Source organism: Thunnus thynnus, chromosome 13, assembly GCF_963924715.1.
Source record: "Thunnus thynnus chromosome 13, fThuThy2.1, whole genome shotgun sequence".
NCBI lineage: Eukaryota > Metazoa > Chordata > Actinopteri > Scombriformes > Scombridae > Thunnus > Thunnus thynnus.
In genome coordinates this window covers 6,026,667-6,045,728 of record NC_089529.1, presented here as the reverse complement: position 1 = coordinate 6,045,728, position 19,062 = coordinate 6,026,667, and the positions used below count along the sequence as shown (strand labels likewise).

The window sequence follows — 19,062 nt, the reverse complement described above, 5'->3', positions numbered from 1 at the left end:
ACATACAACTACTACAAGCTTCAATCTCAAGCTCACTTTTACATATATAGTGTGTCTTCTTAATATTTATTCAAGGTTTTTATGACAGGCATTTTAATAGTTTCTTGTTAAGAGTTGTTTTATCAATTGGTGCTCAAACAAATGTTTTTAGACTACAAAGACTCCTTGTCTAGCAGGTTAACAATGAAGATAGGAGCTTAAAAGAAAGGTTCACATTCAGTATTCACAGTGACGAGATCCCTTTGTAACACATCCACTGTAAGAGATGGAGGCAAAAAAAGTTCTCATTTAATGCAAAAATGCATTCTTGAGTTCAGCTGAGGTTAATATGTGCTTTCAGCTGTTAGACAATCCAACTTGTTATCTTCTGAGTCTTATTATCACCTCTTATTATCACTCCACCACTGCTCAGCAAGTAAATACCGTCTAGAAATATCATGCTGAAGAGCCTGTAACCTACTTGATTTGTTTAACTCAACCTGTTGAAGCTTCATATTAGCTTCAGCTAAATTTTAGAACTGAGTTTTGTTCAGAACGAGGACTGTGGATTTTGTCCTCCCATCTTTTGCTTTGGAATCACATTAAGAAGGGATCATTTCATGGCCAGTAGTCTGTGGTTGATTTAGTTAAGTATCATAAGTACCTCAAATGAGTGAGGCTGTTTGAACTAGTTTGGCTTCTCGAGTTATACATAGTTCAAGCATGTTCTAATAAATCTTTTCTAACCAGTAAAATCAGTTTTGTAGCAATCAAGACTGAATGACAAAGAATAAAGCAAAAGAACACAGTGTGCTTATAAAAGCCTGTTTAATCATTTTCCTAAAAATAAACCATGTAAAGATAGGTCAACAAAAAAAAGCAATAAAGGAATGGATATTCCTACCACAAGGCCTCAGTGATGAACAGAATTGCAGTAATTTCAGAAAAAAAGTAACATTTCAGTAAATAAATTTAAATTCAAACAATGTAGAACTGGGGGGTGAACAGGGAAACAATGTAGGGAAATTCAGTGTTTTTTTTAACCATCTGAATTCTATCTTCAATCTGATTCGGATTTGTTGAAATCAAATTTAAGTAACATCCAATTCTGAACTGACTTCAACCGCAGAGGACGATCAACAACATAAAAACTTCACAGTTAGAAAACACAGTCATCTTCATTATGAGGTATCCATTGCAGCTGTTTCTGAAACACAAGAACAGATATATCTTCCTTATTCACCAGGTAATGTAGAATTCATATATTTCACATAGAAAATTCACTTGCCTTCTTTTAAAATGTACAAATCATATTGTGTATTGCATAAGGCTTTTTTTTCCCTCATATCTCTCTTCTCTGCTCTGCTGAGAGACTACCAACCAAACAGAACTTTGGAGAACAGTTTTAGTAAGCATGTCAACACTGGAATCTTCTAATGACTGTGGTAGATACCAGCACGTGCAGCACCATAACAGCCTGTTCCAACATTTTGATGCATTGTTTTACTTTGATTTAACCTGCGTTTGTGTAAATGCAGCATCACTGTGATCTGCGGGATCCAAAGCAGAGGAATTCTGTCATGACAAGAGACACAGAGGATAAACAGCAAACTCACGTGTTTCATTGAAGAGGAAGGAATCCTGATATTCCTTCATGTACTGGGAGGATCTGGCCTCATCCAGGAACAGAGAGTAAACCCTTTTAATGTCCTCCACCTGGACTTCTGTCCCCTGAAGAAGCCAAAACACACACACACGATCTAAGTACTGGACACTCTGAGCACTGAGGCTACAGGAAATCATTACTAAACTACTGAAAAACATTTAAACCTGTGTTACAGCTGTAATAAAATCCGCTCGTTCACACTGAGCTTACCTTGCGTTTGCGACACACCAAGCCAGCAGTGCTGATCAGCTGGATAGCGTAGCGCAGTGACGTCTCCATGCCGATGCGGGTCAGGACCGTGTGAGCCTCCTCGCTCAGCTCCACATCCTCCTCCTCACACCTGAAATAAAACCACACAGAGTCACTTCACGTTTCCAACACTGGGAGGAAGGGAGCAATGTTTGCTGAAAGAATGATGGATGCAGATCTTCACCGAATTTTGAGGATCTGCCTCGTCTCTTTTTCAGTATAAGGGGAGGTGGTGATGATGAGCAGCCGATCCAGCAGGTCGATGGGGATGCCATGAGGGCTCTGATAGTTTGTGCCGCGGATACTGAGAGAAAAACGAAGAAGAGTAAATATTCAGTGTTAAACATAATATTTTTGATCATTTTGAAGTAGGCAGATTGTAAGAAATTAAAATGTCCTATATCAGCGTATTCCTAAATGAGATAAATGTTTAAGGTAACCAAAAATCGATGTAAACAGTACCGAGTGATGCCTCTGTTGGTGGCCATAATGAGAACTGGGGACAAGTCACTCTCCAGAGCACGGTTCAGGAAGGAAAAACACTCCATGTCCAGCATATGGACTTCATCAATAAATAACACCTGGAATCACAAACATGGAAAATCAGTCAAGTACAATCACTAGCAATACACACACACACACACACACACACACACACACACACACACACACACACACACACACACACACACACACACACACACACACCTGAACTTACCCCTGGTATGATCTCTGCTTTGCCTTCTTCCCTCCACTCACACACTTTGGCATTAATCTGCTCACGGACTTCCGATTTGATCTCTCCGGTGTCTCCGGAGAAGAGAGCCAGGAAGCCTTGTGTGCGGCTGTTGATGACATCGATCTCATGGAGGGACACTGTATGGACCACCTCCTTCCTCTTCTGCAGCTCTCCCTCCGGACACTGTACAAACTGTGTCTACAAGGAGGACAAGAATTTTTTTTAAAAATCAGCCATCATACAAAAGAGTATGAATATGTTGACAAAATAAATTATAAGAAGCAACCAAGGAATTTGTGAATCTGTGACACAGACAAATCTTTTTTTGATTCCTTTGCACCTGACAAAGAGCAAATTTAGCTTGAAATGTTGTACTAATATTGTAATAAAGAAAATATTTTAACTAGAGCAGGTGACCATGTTGCAAGTCCTTTGGGAGACAGAATTCCCAGTTAACAGTTTTTTTGGACTCAATACTGATTGTTTAAATCTACAAGAAGCGACTGGCTGTGAACTGAAGGACAATAACAAAGACCATCATGTCCTTCTATCCATATAACAATACTGTTAGTACATAGAGTTATTTTAAAAAACATATTTCACTGCTGAAAGTTCCAAACTGCTGTTGTTTCTGAGTGCAGATTAATGACTACAGCAGTAACATTTTAGTGATGTGATGGTTACAGGTTACCTGAGCTCCCATGGCATCATAGTCTCTGGCTCTGGTGAAGGAGCGGCCCAACTTGCTGATCTTTCCGGTAGCTTTGTCAATGGTAATAACATCGCTGGGAGAAAACAAAGAGAAAGACGGTTGAGATTGAAACTGTGACACACGTGAAGATATCAGACCCTAATATATATAAACAAGAGATGAACTTACCCCGCTTGAACTTTCTCTTTACTGAGACTGTCGATCATCTTGTTGCCCAAGTCATATATTGTCTCCATCTCTGTAGTCTTCAGAGTCAGCTTGCCCACCTTGGCACCCTGATAGACAAAGTTAAACATGCTATGAGAGGTTTGTCTTTATGATAGCAGACTGTGTGCTGTTTTACACTGTAAAAGCAAAATATGTTCAGTAAATTGACAATACAGCTTTATTCATTCATTCAGAGATCTATTTTTCCCCAGGTATTTACACATTACATCAAATGTGTAAAGACTGCTCTCTCACAACACCAATAGTGTGTTTTATAAAATCTTTGCCAGAGCAGGCATAATGAATGAGTCTGTAAGACTTATTATGGGTGAAATTATGGGTGTTGTTGCAGCTGTCAACAGCGTAAGCAGCCTACCGTTCCAGTGGCTGGTCTATCAATCTGGATTTCCACCACCTCTCCTTCAATAATCTCTGTCTCTTCTCTGCAAAAGAAAGACACCTATGAATAACGGTTCATTTCCAACAATGAGAGCTACAAACACAATTACTGTGTTTTCTCACTTACTTGATCCTCACTCCGATGGCTTTTCTAAAAGCTTGGCTGAGTGCCTCAGTCTTGCTCATCTCCAGAGAGAAGATCTCACTACCAGCCAGCGCTGTGAAGGGTGTGTCAGGGCCAAGAGACTGGGCAATACCTGCATAAAAAGCAAAGTCTCAGCTGAACCATTAATCAGTTAGTGAATATGGGAGCAGGAACTCATGTTTTAACGAAAATATTACTTAAGTCAATTACATCACTGCAAGGCAACAATATCACCTCCAGGGGAAATGATATTATGTTCTGGAAAGCCTCCAACGTGGCCCTTACCCATAGCAATGGCAGTCTTTCCTGTGCCAGGTTGGCCGGCGATCAGTACTGCCCTGCCAGCAATGTGGCCATCTTTGATCATCTCCAGAATGACCCCTGCTGCCCGACGGGAGGCCAGCTGGCCAACCATCCCCTGAGACACCTGCAGGTGAGCAGAAACAGGTATCCTTGAACCCAAATTCAACACATATCCAGCATTTTTAACAGCTCAACAGAGGAGACAGAAGTGTCGCATGCAGTCTCTACTGTAATCCTTTTGGAAGATAACCATACACTTCAACAATTACTTGACATATGTCAGAAACCCTGCAAACAGGATTACTGACAGGGAAGAACAGGAAATCAGTTCCTTACAAGGTTATATACTTTAAATGTTTTCACAGCTACAGCCTATCAATTGAAGCCTTAACGCTACCTGTCTTGGTTCCAAAGCATCATCCAAGCCAAGGCCTCGAATGTGAGAATGTGCACCTAAACACAAGATCGAAATAAACACATTAGCAGTAACCACATTTGGAAGACAAGGTACCACTTGCATCAAAGCACATAAAACAGATTTACCACTCATTAACTTGCATTAATATAAAGAGCTAAATAGTTAGGGTACCAGTGTAAATATGGATTCTTACCAATTCTCTCGATCCGTGTGATGTCACGAACCTCTGGGACCTTTGTAGCCGCCATCTGTAATAAGTCAAAAGCAGGACAGAAATACCCTTAATATAAAAATAACAGCTCTTAGGAGGCAGAGGAGGTGCTATTGGAAACTAATGGAATCAGGATATAATTACAGAATAGGCAAAAACTGATTAACAAATATTTGTGACTGTTCCAATAGACACAAATATTTGTATTCAAAGTCCTATTAACTAGCAGGTTCTCTGACCTTTGTGGGATTTTAAAGGGACACCAGGCACAGTAAGCGGTCACCATGACAGGTAATCCAGCTCACAAGACGCAACAAAGAAAATGCTGACTATAATTACTCTAAAGAACAAAATAGCATCTCACAGAAAAAATAGCACAGTAGTTTATATCACACAAGCTATCCAGAAACTGGAACTCTGATTTAAACAATGTGGATGAAATGGATCAACAACAAAATCAGTCTATAGGGTCATGAGGGTCTCTGCCTTGCAACAGAGGGTTGACTGCACCTGATGTCAAGTCACAGCAAGGAGTTAACAAGGTGTGTGCTTCAGCAGTGCAGAGAAACACTCTGATAGCAGCTCAGAAACTTTTATCAAGTCATAGAAGGTCAAGAGGCTTGGAAATGATCTGCTGATGACTGGAAAAGGTAATGAGTGTGTACCAACTCCACTTCACCCCATATCTCATTCAAATTCATATTGTTTATACTGTGTCTTTGTCTGTCCTGCACTGTGTAGATGTATATAGATTTGAATTTTTAATTATGTGTATGTATATACACACACACACACACACACACACATATATATATATATATATATATATATACATATATATACATACACATATACATATATATGTTAATACACACTGTTTATTTACACTCAAATTCATAATTATATTTAATAATTATATTTACATTAGTATTTATCCTATCTATATTTTTCTATATTCTGCTTTTTGCACACACATAGTTTCTATCATGTCAATATGCAATATGGCATGCAATATAACATGCAAAATATAATATGCAATAAACACATAGTCCACCCCCACTACACAGAGTCTTTGTGAATTACTGTCCCTCTCTTTCTTACAGTTATGTTTGTGTTTATGTTTATTGTTTAATGTTCATGTTTACTGATGTTTCTGTTGACATCTGGACCACAGTGAATTCCTTGTACTTGCTACTTGGCGAATAAATCCGATTCTTCTGACTCTGTGAACTGATGAATCCAAGTTGGACATTTTTGTTCATTAAGAGATTCTCAATAAAATTAAAAGGTCAGAAATATTTCAATTCACTCCCCAGACTCTTAACTTAGATTTCCCAGTTTTAGTATGGCCTAGTACTCGAGACTTTCAGTGTAAGTGTACTCTTGGATGAGGGCTGCTCCCTTTGTTGATTTACATGTCTGTCGATGCATGAGTTCTTTTCTTATTGAAAAAGGAAACAAGTACGTTTTCGCTGTTCATATTAAGTTAGTTAATAAGCTTGAAGACACAAATTTAACTACAGAGTTTGTCTTGACCAGCCGGTTGTCATAGTGACAGTTGTAACGCATGCCACAACACCAGAGTGAAAGAGCGATAGCATTAGTCAATTTAGTGTGGCTTTTTATTTATAATATTTACATTTTATAACACAACACACATCTCAGTTGTCGGTTATATAATCTTGAGTCAAACGGCATGCCATAATTTTTACCTACTGTCTTCTCGACAGGGATAGCACAGCGAAATACCATGCTAACGCCAGCTAATGGCAGGTTAGCCAGCTAGCTAGCTAGGTTAGCGCCATTCATTGGTTTTCTTCTGTAATGTTGTCACACCCTGATGAAGATAAATAGATAGCTAGATAGACAGATAATACGCATGCTAGGGTCTCAGGGTGTGAAAACGGAAGGTCTGAAATAGTCAAAATATTTATCGTATGAACGTGAACTCACCTGTGCAGCCACACTTGTGAAAATGTGAGAATGCAGCGCTTTTTTCTGGATGTGCGCAAGGTAAATTTGTCCGACGAGAAACAAGTCCTTCTTTTTCTATGTGTAAACTGAGGTTGACTGCCCTCTATAGACATGGTGGTAAAGAATAATTAAGAGATAGGAACATTAAAACCTGTTTACTGAAAGACAGGTCAGTTCACACGGGAATGATAGGAATCTGAATTATGGTGATGGGGCTGCCCGTTTCTTTACGTTTTGAAATGATTAGACGCCTGGTTCATGTCCCCACTCGGTATCTTGAAGAAAGATATGTAAAGATCCCATCTAGACATGTGTTAAGATGTATATAGTCTACAATACGACCTATTCTGAATAATAATGTGTGTCTAATATGGTTTTTCCACAAAAAAGTTAAAGTATCCTTTTTTTCCTCTAACTGTTGGACACAAGATGTCTCCTACTTCACTGTAATTCTCGGTGTTTGTACACTGCAGGCTTCAAGTTTCCACATCACATTTGTGTAAGTTGAATATTGAACCAGAATTGGCACCAAACCATTTGTGATGTCACAAATCATGCTCGCAGGCCCACCCCTTAATATCAGATTTTCAATGAGCACAAAGAAATGTTCCCTATTCAGCAGATGAATGTTAAAACATCTCTCTATCTGCACGGTGAAGCTCAAACATTCAACTGTAGGAACAAGAAGAAAAACACATTTTGGAGCTGAGGGGGATTTTAACTTTATTCATTCCACAATTTTTACAAATTACAAATTACACAATTACAAATTACTCCTGTTGTCCTATTAAAAACACTGGAGTACAACCTATCATTGAACACGTGGACATTTTCCTTTAACTCTTGGTGGTGTAAAATGACAGGTGCAATCACTTAACACAATGTGGATCTTACAAAACAAACATGTACACAGTATGGAGATACAGTAGGTGAAGAGATGAATTTGCTCAGGGAGTAAGCCTGTGACATGTTGTTTGAAGTAACCAATCCCGTAATGAAAGAGTATGGTCTATGTTTGCAAGGTCTACGCTGTAGGTAAGCTGGTAGTATTGTCTAGCCAGCAAACATATTTTGTACCACTTGCTCACATGCATACTTCTTTCACTGTTTCAGGTTCTCCAACAGTGAATCAAGTGGTAGAGGAGCCATAGTGTGTAATACCTTGAAAACAAGACACAGTCTACTGTATTTAACCATGTTTTCCCAGCTTAAGAAGTTGTGCATTTTCAAAATATTGCAATGATGGTATCCTTGTGGCTTCATGTCAAGAGCTTTTATTGTTTGTTTGTTCTATTGGCTTTAGCGTGTTTTTATTGCCATGTCCCCAACTTGTCAGACAGTACGTGATGTGAGGCGAATAGTGACAGATGACAGTTTTGGTACTTCATACATTTCTCCACTAGAGGTAGCACGGCTCACAAGGGATTTTACAGGTTTAAGAATCTCTGTACAAAGCAGCTACAACAGGACAAAGTTACAGCAACTTGCCACTGATAACTGTACACCAGATAAACTTGGACAAAAATAGATCCTTAATCAGTATTAAGCCTATCATCTGACTTTTTACATGCTGCTTGTTACTAGTTTTCTGTGAATAAATTAGTAGTAATAATAAATATAGATAAACTTTTGGTAAATGCATAATAAATGATTTGCATAAACCATTCAGAAACTTAAAACACAAACCTTTTAGGTGATTTCATTTGAGGAGACAGAGAAAGTCGAAAATGAAAGGAGCATCAGGAAGTCCTGTTTTAACTAAAATGGCACAATCCATCAAATATGAGGACCAAGTCTCAAGCATTGAGTCCTTAACACAAAGCCTTGTGTCAAGTATAATATCTTTCAATCTAGTCTGCTTGTTTAACAAAATTGTGAAAAGAATGTTGTAATTTCAGAAAACAATAGGATCCAGTATCACTGAACAATGGCAGACCCGCCCTCTGACCATAACCTAAAATTCTGGGGGATTTTTCATATCCTCTCTTCAAAAGAAGTCCCTTAAGGCTGCAGATTCCACAAACGAAACTCACTTCACTCCAACATCACAAACAAAGAGAACTGAAAGAGGATTTTATTCAAATCACTTTTTACTATGGTGAAATTTCTTGATGTGTGTCATCATTGGGTTGACTGTCATTTATGTAAGTGAGCTGTTTGTCAGAGACAAAATTCTGTTTTTTATATTTTGACAGTAACTTTGACTCATAAACAGCAACCTAAGCAGTCACTAAATTATGGTTAAAAGATTCAGAAATGGTAAGTCTAGTAAGATGTTAGTGGCAAAATGCATGTAGCAAAGTCCAACTGAAAACAATGTTTTTTCATTAACAAGCCATGAAGATTCATTGAGGGGAAGAAATGGCCAACAGCAAGAGTTGCATATAGTTCCCTGCAGTGGTCAAGTTCAAGTCAGTTACAATACCCCTGTGTAGCATCACTAATACAGTAACTGCTTTTCATGATTGTCCCAGATGATAAAGATCTTAGTAATACTTTAGAATCAGAGTAGACCACACATCAGTGCAGCAAACCACCAATATTTTAAACTGCAGCCATCTGTAAACTCAGGAGCCTCTCAGTCACACTTTACCTACTCCTTGATATCTCTAAATCCCACAAGAAACCTCTCCAACCCTCTCCAACAAAACCAACTCTGTTTAATGTCATTGTCTCATTCTCTTCCTGTCTTATTTTTATTTCTAAAAAATAGTTTGGTAATGCAAGACAGATTTTATTGTGAACATAATATCTGTGGTTTACGATGCTACTGACCAGGAAACTGGAATATGGTGTTCAGTTTTTTTAAACCTGTTAAACATTTGAGGATATCCTTGTATCTGAGTGTTTTCCTGATTAAACAAAGCTGAACTGAATGAATGAATTTTCCATCTCCGCTTTCATATTTCATGCAAGCAGGCTGAGGAGAGGAAGCACGAGGAAATGTGTGATATGAATAGAAGGATGGAATAAAAACACAACAATGATATCACTTTATCCTGGTTATAAAATGTTTATTGATAAAAATAAGTGTAACGTAGCTTATATAAATGATCACATGACATATGTCAATCAAGTACAGCCTTCATTCTTTTTAAATGATATTTTAAATGCTCATTCACGTTATATCCCTGATCTCATACAGTACCAGTCAAAAGTTTGGACACACTTTGGACTGGTACTGTATTTCACACATGTTGATTTGTAGAATATTCAGTCATCAAGAATAGTTTCCCCAATAATCAACACAGCAAAGTAAGTACAAAGTATAGTAAAAAAAAAAAGACAAAGATGTCCAATCTTAAAGGAATTATAAGATATAATCAAAGTATAGTATTATTTTTGTTCTGTAATCCCATACCAAAACTGAATCCCAGTTATACATTGATCATTGGAAGTGTGTTATTAAATCACAGCTGGATGATGGTGATGGCTGACTCGTACCAAACCCAGAAGCCTGGATAGACAGCCTCACTAAAGGTGGCCTTGAAGCGGTGGATGAGAGACATGGTGTCCCCTACAGTGTAGAAAGAGAGGGTACCCCCAGCGTGGTCCAGGAACACCCCAATACGGGAGGAGTAGGGTGCGTTGATATCTATCTGGTCCTTGTGGTGGCGGGCTGAGTAGCTGGAATCAGAGCAGAAGAGGCTCCAAGATTTGCGGTTGTATCCGATGCGGCAGCTGTCTCCATAACCTGTCCTCTTGATGCCTTTGTAGGTGACTCCTATGGAAGCCCCCTCCCCACTCCAGTCAACCTCCCAGTAGTAGGCGCCTCCGGAGAGCGCCTCTGTGCACAGGACTTGAGGCAGGGAGTCAAACCTGGCAGCGTTGTCACCATAGGACTGGGGGTCTCTCTTGAGGGTAGCTTTCCTGTTCCCTCGAGACAAGTAGAGCTGTCTGTAGGCTGTGTTTGAGTCCAGAGTGAGCTGACAAGCATCTGAGAAGAGATGGGATATGAATTAAACATTTACTTCACAAGAGGAGGCATTTAGCTTCAATTTTTTGAGCTAAATGTAAATCTAGAAACCCAAAAGGGGCAAAGCTTCATTTCCACATCAGCTTAAGCTACCTTCACCATTACACCACCAGCTGCAAGGTCACAGAGGTTAGTAGAATGTAATTAGAATGTCCAGTTCTGTTAGATGTTTAACTAACTTCTGCAATAATGTGGTTTGAAGGAAAAAGTGGCAGACCCTCTGGCTGTACACATGGAAATCAGAATTATTTCAGGGGTTAGAAATCACCTGCCTGCTGTGTACCTCCACCTCTGCAGGTCACAGTTGGTGAGCCACCCGACGGCTTCGGTGAGATCTGCCCGATCTATTATCTGGAATGCCAGAGGTATCAACACTGTTTGTGAGTTTGACCACAAACAGAAATGTATCTAACAAAGTGAATCTTTAAATGAAAGGTGTTCCCAGGCTTTAGATTATTCCCCTCTAAGATTAAATGCTAGCAAAACTGGCTCCTGACAAAACCTGAATTTTCTTTTTGTTCTAGTCTGACTGGTTAGTCAACATCTGCTTTCAAACAATCATGCACTTAGTAAAAAAAAAACAAGCAAAGAACACTTAAACTGCAGCTGAAGTAAAAATCATGAAGCTGTGTAAGTGCCAGCTAATATATTTTTAATGAGTCTCTGTCAACACTGTGGGACATGTAGTAGTTACTAAAACCAGATTTTGTGGTCAGCCACAGGGTCTGACAGAGAACCTCGTCAGCATCTAATTTGCCTCATGCACTGAAATGAGCAGGGAGAGTAGTGATCTGTGTGACTGCAGAGAGCTGTATGAGAGAAGCTGAGACTCACATTTCAGAAAATCATCCCTGGACTGAGGTTCATGGACTGGTACAGACTTGTACATGGGAGCTTCATCACCTGTGGAAGTAAATACATATAGTATATCATCAAAAGGAAATAGTGATAGAGGCATAATGAACTGTAATGTGTTTAATTGAAGGATTTGGTTTTTTTACTGATATTATAGAGAATTTTTTTCTACCACATCAGGATATTAATTACAGACAATGAATCAACAATACTGCACAACACATATGATAACAAAGACTGATAATGAAAACAGGCATAATATGGATAGTATTGATAATCTTGTTGTATTAACCCACTGACTGTCACAGTATCAATGGAGCTGATCTGAACTGTTAGAGACCATGCAACCTGGCTGTATTCTAAGGAGGAGGGGTATGCTAATATAAACTCACTGGCAGTTTGACATTCTAATCAAAGTAAACATTTAACCGTGTGGCTACTGAGTGACCTCGGGCTACCCTCTACTGAATGTCATGCTCCAGCTGTAGCCAAACATCAAACAAGATTGCACAAAGTCCTACTGAGGACAAAGGAAACTGTAAATCTATTTGACTTTTACTGCTACAGTTATCCAAAATTTTAATTTTGGGTCCAAATAATTTCTAAATACTGCAGCTATCTGGCTTTGTGGATTAACTAGAAGCAGTTTGCACAAGATTACTAATAGAACTTTCTGTATTATTACCATATTGCTTTGTTGTTCAAATGAAATCAGTTAAAGGTCAGTTCATTTTCTTAAATGGTTGACTCACTTTTTGTTGACCGTCTCTTTTTGGATTCATCCAGCTGACAGAAGGTAATTTTGTTAACTGCAAAAAAAAAAGAAAAAGTGAATGAGTAACATGATAATAGTGGTAAAATGTTCATAAGATATTAACAGTATTACCAGAGGACTGAAATAATATCAGACCATTTAAATCTACGTCTTTATCTTTTATCTTTTAAGGTCTTGATGTCAGCTCTCCACTCACCTGCTTTGGCTACCTTAACCAGTTCATCATTGCTGAATTCATTCAGGTGCTGTTTCATCTCAGAGACGGCCTTAGTGACTGGGCCGAAGGAAAAGTAGGGGTTGACGCTCACTGTAGGCAGCTCCTCAGCCTCTGTCTGGGCAATCAGCATGTGATAGCTCTAAAGAGAAATAAACAGTAATGCAGATATGATGTATTCTTCTTTTTTTCTAGATTACACCATGCATTTCAGTTAGTAGTTATGTTTTACTGATACACATTTAAAGTTGAAATACACAAAAAAGTGCTGGTGTCACACCATAAAGTGGAGTAAACATGATATTTCCACCAATGCATGATGAGATACCCTTGAAGAGGAGTTACGAAAATTGGTGGTGCTGTTGCAATGTCATATCATTAGCCTAACATATACAGTACCAGTCAATAGTTTGGACATGCTTTCCCATTCCCTTGAATAAGAAAGTGTGTCCAAACTTTCGACTGGTAATGTATATCTGACTGAACATATCTTAATGTCTCTCTTCAGTGGCTGTCAGTTACCTGGATGAAGTGGATGTGGTCCTCAGTGCGGGACAGCTGGGTGATCTCGTTGTCTCTTCTCTTCAGGTCAGCAATCTCGTGGGTCAGACGCTCCATGTGGCCCTCCGCGTTGTTGAGCGCTGCTCTCTTGTTGGAGGAGATCAGCTTGGTCATCTCTTGTTGCATCCTCTCAATTGAGCGCATCATGTCCGAAAACATCTTCTCACAGTCCTGCAGTGCTCGGTGAGCTGAGTGCTGCACAGGAAACATGGAGGCATGCCATAAATCAACTGGATGTCACACTGGTTTTACTAGCACTCTGAGAGAAGCTGTCATCACTACATGAAGGAATGTTGTCTGTGTTGGTAGTTGATTTAACTTTCCATTCAGTCTGTTGTGGTTAGTCGGGTCTTATCTATCTGATGGATGATGTTGGCACAAACCTTTAGTGACTCCACTGCTTGTTTCAGTTCCTCCATCTGCTTCAGTCGATCATGAATCTTTTCTTGGATCTCTGCCTGTGTTGCGCCCAGCCGTTGCTATGGAGAAAACAATAGACATTGTTGATGATGACAGCAATTCAACAAGTTGACTAAATTATCTAATCAAGAGTTTTTTATTCTAAACTTAAATGTTAGACTTTATAATACAGCGCACAGTTCAAGGTTGGAAAACTGCATATGCAGATAACATTTATTTTCAGTTATTACAGTTATTTTCATGTGGGTGTGTATCATAAAATGCCTTAGTCTTTGATTAATGGGCTTGGTTCATCTATCGTAAACTGCTCTTTCATGCCCTACCTGCCACTTTGTCACTAGAACAATGAACAAAGATGTGTACATGTTTCACCCTGATTAAAACAATCACATAACGTTCATTTACATTAAATTATACTTGTCATGTTGAGCAAAGCACATTTAAAATTTTTTACTACTCCTGTTGCTAAGCAGATCACAGCCTGACACATGTCTGTTGTCACTTTAAGTAAAATGTTACATACCTGCTCCTCAGCCCTCTCCTGCTCAGCAGACACCATGTCGTGACCTTTATGTTCTTTCACCGTACACAGCACACAGATACACATCTGGTCGGTGCGACAGAACAGCTCCAGACCCTTCTGATGCTGGGGACAGATCTGTCTGTCCAGGTGGCCAATTTCATCCACCAGCTTGTGCCTCTTAAAAGTGGCTGACTCATAGTGGGGCTTGAGGTGCCTCTCGCAGTAGGAGGCCAGACACATCAGGCAGCTCTTGATGGCTTTTTGTTTCTTGCCAACGCAGATGTCGCAACCTACATCCTGGGGTCCTGCGTAGTTGTAGTCAGGGGACGGAGGTGGAGGTGGAAAGGATTCGGCGTTGCGTTGGATAGTAGAGTGCCGGGAGCCTCCCATGCGTCTTGGGGTGGGCCTCTTGTTGTAGGTGACTCTGCACTGTGGGCAGAGGTATGAACCTGTGTGGTCAGCATGATCCCAGTATGTCTTCAGACAAATGGAGCAGAAGATGTGTCCACATGGGATAGACACAGGATCCCTAAGGTATTCCTTACACAGGTGGCAGTCGTCTTGGTCGGATGACATGGAGTCAGCTTGGTGTTTTTCCCTCTAATGTAGTGAAGCTGCTGTGACAGTCAGTGACTTGTGTCAGCACAGTGGCAAAGTGATCTTACAGGTACTACCAGCGCAATTTATATAGAGTAAACAGAGAGGGAGGCTAAACTGGTTAAACCGAAACCAGTAAAACATGGGCGGGGCGAAGAAAGGACACAGTGAATACTTCCATCAGTTACAGAATGTAAGGAGAATGAATAAAATGTGTGATCATAAGATACAAGGTTTGACCTTGAGTGATCAGATCAAGTTCAGTTCAAGAATTTTTTTTTTTTAAATGTCATGTAGTCACCAAAGAAATCACAAAGACAATCTATGCGGGCCTTGAGGATTTTATCTGTTTTCTGGCAAGAAATAGGTGCAAATTGAGCATGAAAATAATGTTTAGCAATGTTGCTAGTACTTGCATCCCACAAACAAATGAGTGACAGAAAAAAGTATACCTTTCAAACTAGTCATCAAGAAATAATGCACTCTTAGGAAACCACAGGTGTGTCACATTTTACTGTTGAGTGTACTCTAATTGCAGAGTGTTAGAGATAGCCTGGAGACAGACTGTTCCCTTTGAGCATGTGATGATACCCACTCAAGTCACAGTACTAACTAACCTCATGCTAAAGAGATTATTTTCTGCAATTTGACTTATAATAGTACAACTCTTTTTCTGGTGATCGGCTGTAATTTCTTATCGGTAAAGTCTTCAGTGGTTCACTCCGTTTATCACTGATGTATGGTTAAATGATTGAAGAGTAGTGATACCAAATTAACAGCTTTGTTGGCTTTAGTGAAATTCAGTTCGTTTGGTGATATTTCAACCTTCACCTCATCTGTAATCAGTTAATTATCAACTCTTGTTTACTTTGCATTTCATTACTTCTTCCCAGGTCTGCAAGTCAACACTGAGATTGTCTTTCAACTGTAATATTGTCCCAAATAAGAAAGTTTTTTCTCCACCAAACTCCAAGTAATTATAAGAATGTTTCCTGTTCTGAATTAAAAAAACAAAACAAAAAAAAAACGTTCCTCTGCATATTTCATCTTACAGTGGACACACCTCCAAGCCAAGATGGAGTTTCAGGGCTATTGAAATGGAGATAGGAATGCAACTACACTTGATAGCCCAGATAACAGGAGGGCCGAGAAAGCCTGCTTAAAAGATTCCATTGTGTTAGAGCCAAGATGGCCCAAGCAGAGTGCCAGACATTATAGGGTCTGTTGTCCGTCAACAACAGTAACTACAGCTGACATGAAGACTAAATGTAGCATCTTATGAGACAAACAAAAAAAAAATCTGTTGATGGAGGTCATACTCTTCAGTGCAAGTGATGCAACATCAACAGACATGATGTAATGATCTATCAATGTTAACAAAAACATAAATTCAAATTGTCTTTCATTGTAAATTACTTTGTGATGAAAAGATCCAAATTATTTTTATTTTTCTAAATTTTATGTTAATTATCTTTGTGACTGTCTAGTGACCTTGTGATATAATTTTTTTTTTTAAAGGTGTATCTCTCTTGTCATTTTCTGTTATCGCTCTACTATCAACTATCTACCCAATAAAAGAATAAAATGCCCAAAATAATAATGATTTTTTTTCAAACTTAAATAGTTTTAACAAGTGTATAATCCTAGACTTTAGCACCCCACCTACTGTTCACCTACTTTGCATGTAAATTAAATTAGTCAGGTCGTTAAGTCTCTATTGACAATGACAAATACAAAAGGTGAAAATGTTCCAGTGAAAGCTAGTAAGCTCATCTTATTGTAAATTAAGTTAATTTACTCAATCATACTATTAACATTTAAAATTGCACTTAAAACTAATACTACATTTACCACACTTTCTTTTTCTTTTTTTTTTTAGCATTTCCACTCTTTAAAGATTTTTATATTGGTGTGGACTTTATTGTACCAATCTAATTGGTCGTGTAACCTTGTTTTTAGCCAGAAGATGGACTTTGCCTCCATAAAACAAAAATATAGAAATTTTATGGAGAGGAAGAACCCGTTGGCCTTACTACACTTAACCTTGACAGCTGAGCCACCAGATACAAAATGATACACCTAAGAATCAGTTTCATGGCAGACAGGATTATGAAAGCTGATATGAGCATCTGTCAAGCTCTCATTGCTTATATATGAACCTCTCTTCACTTAGAATTGAGGAAGTGTGTGTTACACATGTACACAAACATGCGTAAAAATATGGGACTATTTTGGAATTCATTTAATTTTTATTTGGACTAGCTCCATTGGATGCAGCACTGACCGACATTCAACAAGTGGTGTTTTTTTCTCATCTTTGAGTCGATTTGGCTGACGTCTTGACAACAGCAGTGTTTACAAGTGGTGTGCAACCTTTTTGTTCACATCTGGCCTGTGTCTGTTAGCATTGTATCTACCAGCATCAACAAATGCGTCCACTGTTTCCCCGCAACATATTCAAATATTGTGTCTTCCTGTTGTTATTACTCACACTCAGTGAAATGGCTCCTTGTTTCCTTTGATCAAATAGCCATTTGTGTTCTCCTGCACTCGCCCTGCAGAAAGCACACTCACTGCACCTTAATGAAGGTTGACCTTTCACCTTGAACTTGGACTCAGCTATAGATGACTGTGGAGTTTCAGTCTGTTTCATCAAACACTGAGATTTATAACAAGCATGCTACTCTGTTGGCGAGGTGCATTATAAATCTCATTAAAGTGTCCTGTATTCTAAACATTACCCTGCTTCATTTTGACTTTCTCAAAGAAATAGACATTTTTGAACAAATGTGCACTGTATAATCTTCACTTTTTTGTATACTAAAGCCATACTCAGAGATTTGTCCCTTGGCCATGGTTGTCTACACTAACAGGTAGTTAATCTGTAAGCACAGAGTGCTCCCTTTACTCTGGAGGAAGGAAGGAAAAACTGGCTTATCAGAAACCTGACCAAATATGGAGAGGTGAAACTACCTAGCGTATGAAGTAATGCAAGATATGAATTGAAGGAGGAGCTAATGTACTTTTTCCAACCTTACATTAATATGTACTCTATTTTTCTGTTACACAATCCCAGATCAGACAGAAAATACTTTATAAAAATTTAATTTCAACCAAGAGTGCCATAAAAGTTTAGGGACTTTCAAAGTAATCCTGAGCTAGAGACAGACAGAAAAATACAAAATACTGTGAATGAGCTATTGGTATTGGTGGAAACCAGTAGTCTGGGCCTAATTGAAATGCTAATGACAGGCTATGATGTCAGCAGACACCTCATGTTGCAGAGACACTCTGAAGTTTTTGCCTCAAGCTGATTTTAAATAACGTCAGGTAACCATGACAGACATTTGTAGGAATGAAAAAACGCCAAGTGTAGCATGCAAACAAATATGTAAAACATTCATTGTAACAATGCACCAGGATCTTTCAGGAATGTTCTGTTTGTGTATGCTCATGTGCACATGCATGTTTCAATGAATATTTTCTTTCCGCTGTACAAACAGCTGCTGTCTACATATCTACAGTTACAAATTGACCTGCAAAAGTGACTCGACTGGTTTGACAAGTCACAGTGTAAATACTACAACTCTGAACTCTAGCTGCTCTATGAAAAACCACCTGCAGCAAGTTAAACTTTTAAACAAATTTTTGGTGATAAAAGGATGTTTGAAATTACTCTGAAACTGCTTGAGCTCAGAGTGTCTGTGTTTGTTTATTGGGTGGTCCCTTAAATTCCTACAGTACCTTAGGCTGCATTTGTGTTTGTCAAACTATAACCGGTTTAAGACAATGGCGATTCTGTCTGACAACAATAGGTGGAAATACAGCTGCAGAGAAGTGTGCGCAATTCATCCACAGATGAGCCACATGAGAAATTTGAGAGCAAAGGAAACTGTGAGGAAAATGGAAGCATTTTATAGCACATTACTTGTCACTTCTTATACTTTTCACATTTCATTCATTCTTTCTCTTTCAGTTTGTTCTCTGTCTCTCTCCTCTCCTGCCTGTATGCCCTCTCTCCCTCTCTCTCTCTCCCTCTCTCTCTCTCTACCTCTCTCTCTCTCTCTCTCCCTCCCTCTCCCTTCTTGCTCAACCTGCTTATCTGAACTGGGCAGGGCTCGATATACTCACAGCACAGG

At 39.0% G+C, this 19,062-nt stretch overlaps 2 protein-coding genes across 3 annotated transcripts; both read right to left on the bottom strand.

Annotated features, from left to right (window-relative positions):
• Positions 1 to 790: 790 nt before the first annotated feature.
• On the bottom strand, positions 791 to 7,077 carry ruvbl2 (RuvB-like AAA ATPase 2). Its single transcript, XM_067607460.1, has 14 exons — positions 6,982 to 7,077; positions 5,011 to 5,065; positions 4,797 to 4,852; positions 4,382 to 4,523; positions 4,079 to 4,208; positions 3,929 to 3,995; positions 3,514 to 3,620; positions 3,325 to 3,418; positions 2,613 to 2,831; positions 2,357 to 2,475; positions 2,079 to 2,198; positions 1,856 to 1,985; positions 1,596 to 1,710; positions 791 to 1,186 (listed from the first exon to the last, which is right to left on the bottom strand). Exons 2-14 carry the CDS (start codon positions 5,063 to 5,065, stop codon positions 1,161 to 1,163), a joined length of 1,380 nt encoding a protein of 459 aa, XP_067463561.1. The 5' UTR covers positions 6,982 to 7,077; the 3' UTR covers positions 791 to 1,160.
• Positions 7,078 to 9,991: 2,914 nt separating this feature from the next.
• Positions 9,992 to 18,862, bottom strand: ftr83 (finTRIM family, member 83). 2 transcript variants are annotated; one of them, XM_067607459.1, is made up of 8 exons: positions 14,327 to 18,862; positions 13,767 to 13,862; positions 13,345 to 13,578; positions 12,805 to 12,964; positions 12,586 to 12,642; positions 11,813 to 11,881; positions 11,247 to 11,329; positions 10,805 to 10,939 (listed from the first exon to the last, which is right to left on the bottom strand). In XM_067607459.1, exons 1-7 carry the CDS (start codon positions 14,900 to 14,902, stop codon positions 11,277 to 11,279), a joined length of 1,245 nt encoding a protein of 414 aa, XP_067463560.1. In that variant the 5' UTR covers positions 14,903 to 18,862; the 3' UTR covers positions 10,805 to 10,939; positions 11,247 to 11,276. The 2 variants fall into 2 exon arrangements, with proteins under 2 accessions (XP_067463559.1, XP_067463560.1); XM_067607458.1 differs by lacking the exon at positions 11,247 to 11,329 and having other exon boundaries at positions 9,992 to 10,939.
• Positions 18,863 to 19,062: the final 200 nt, after the last annotated feature.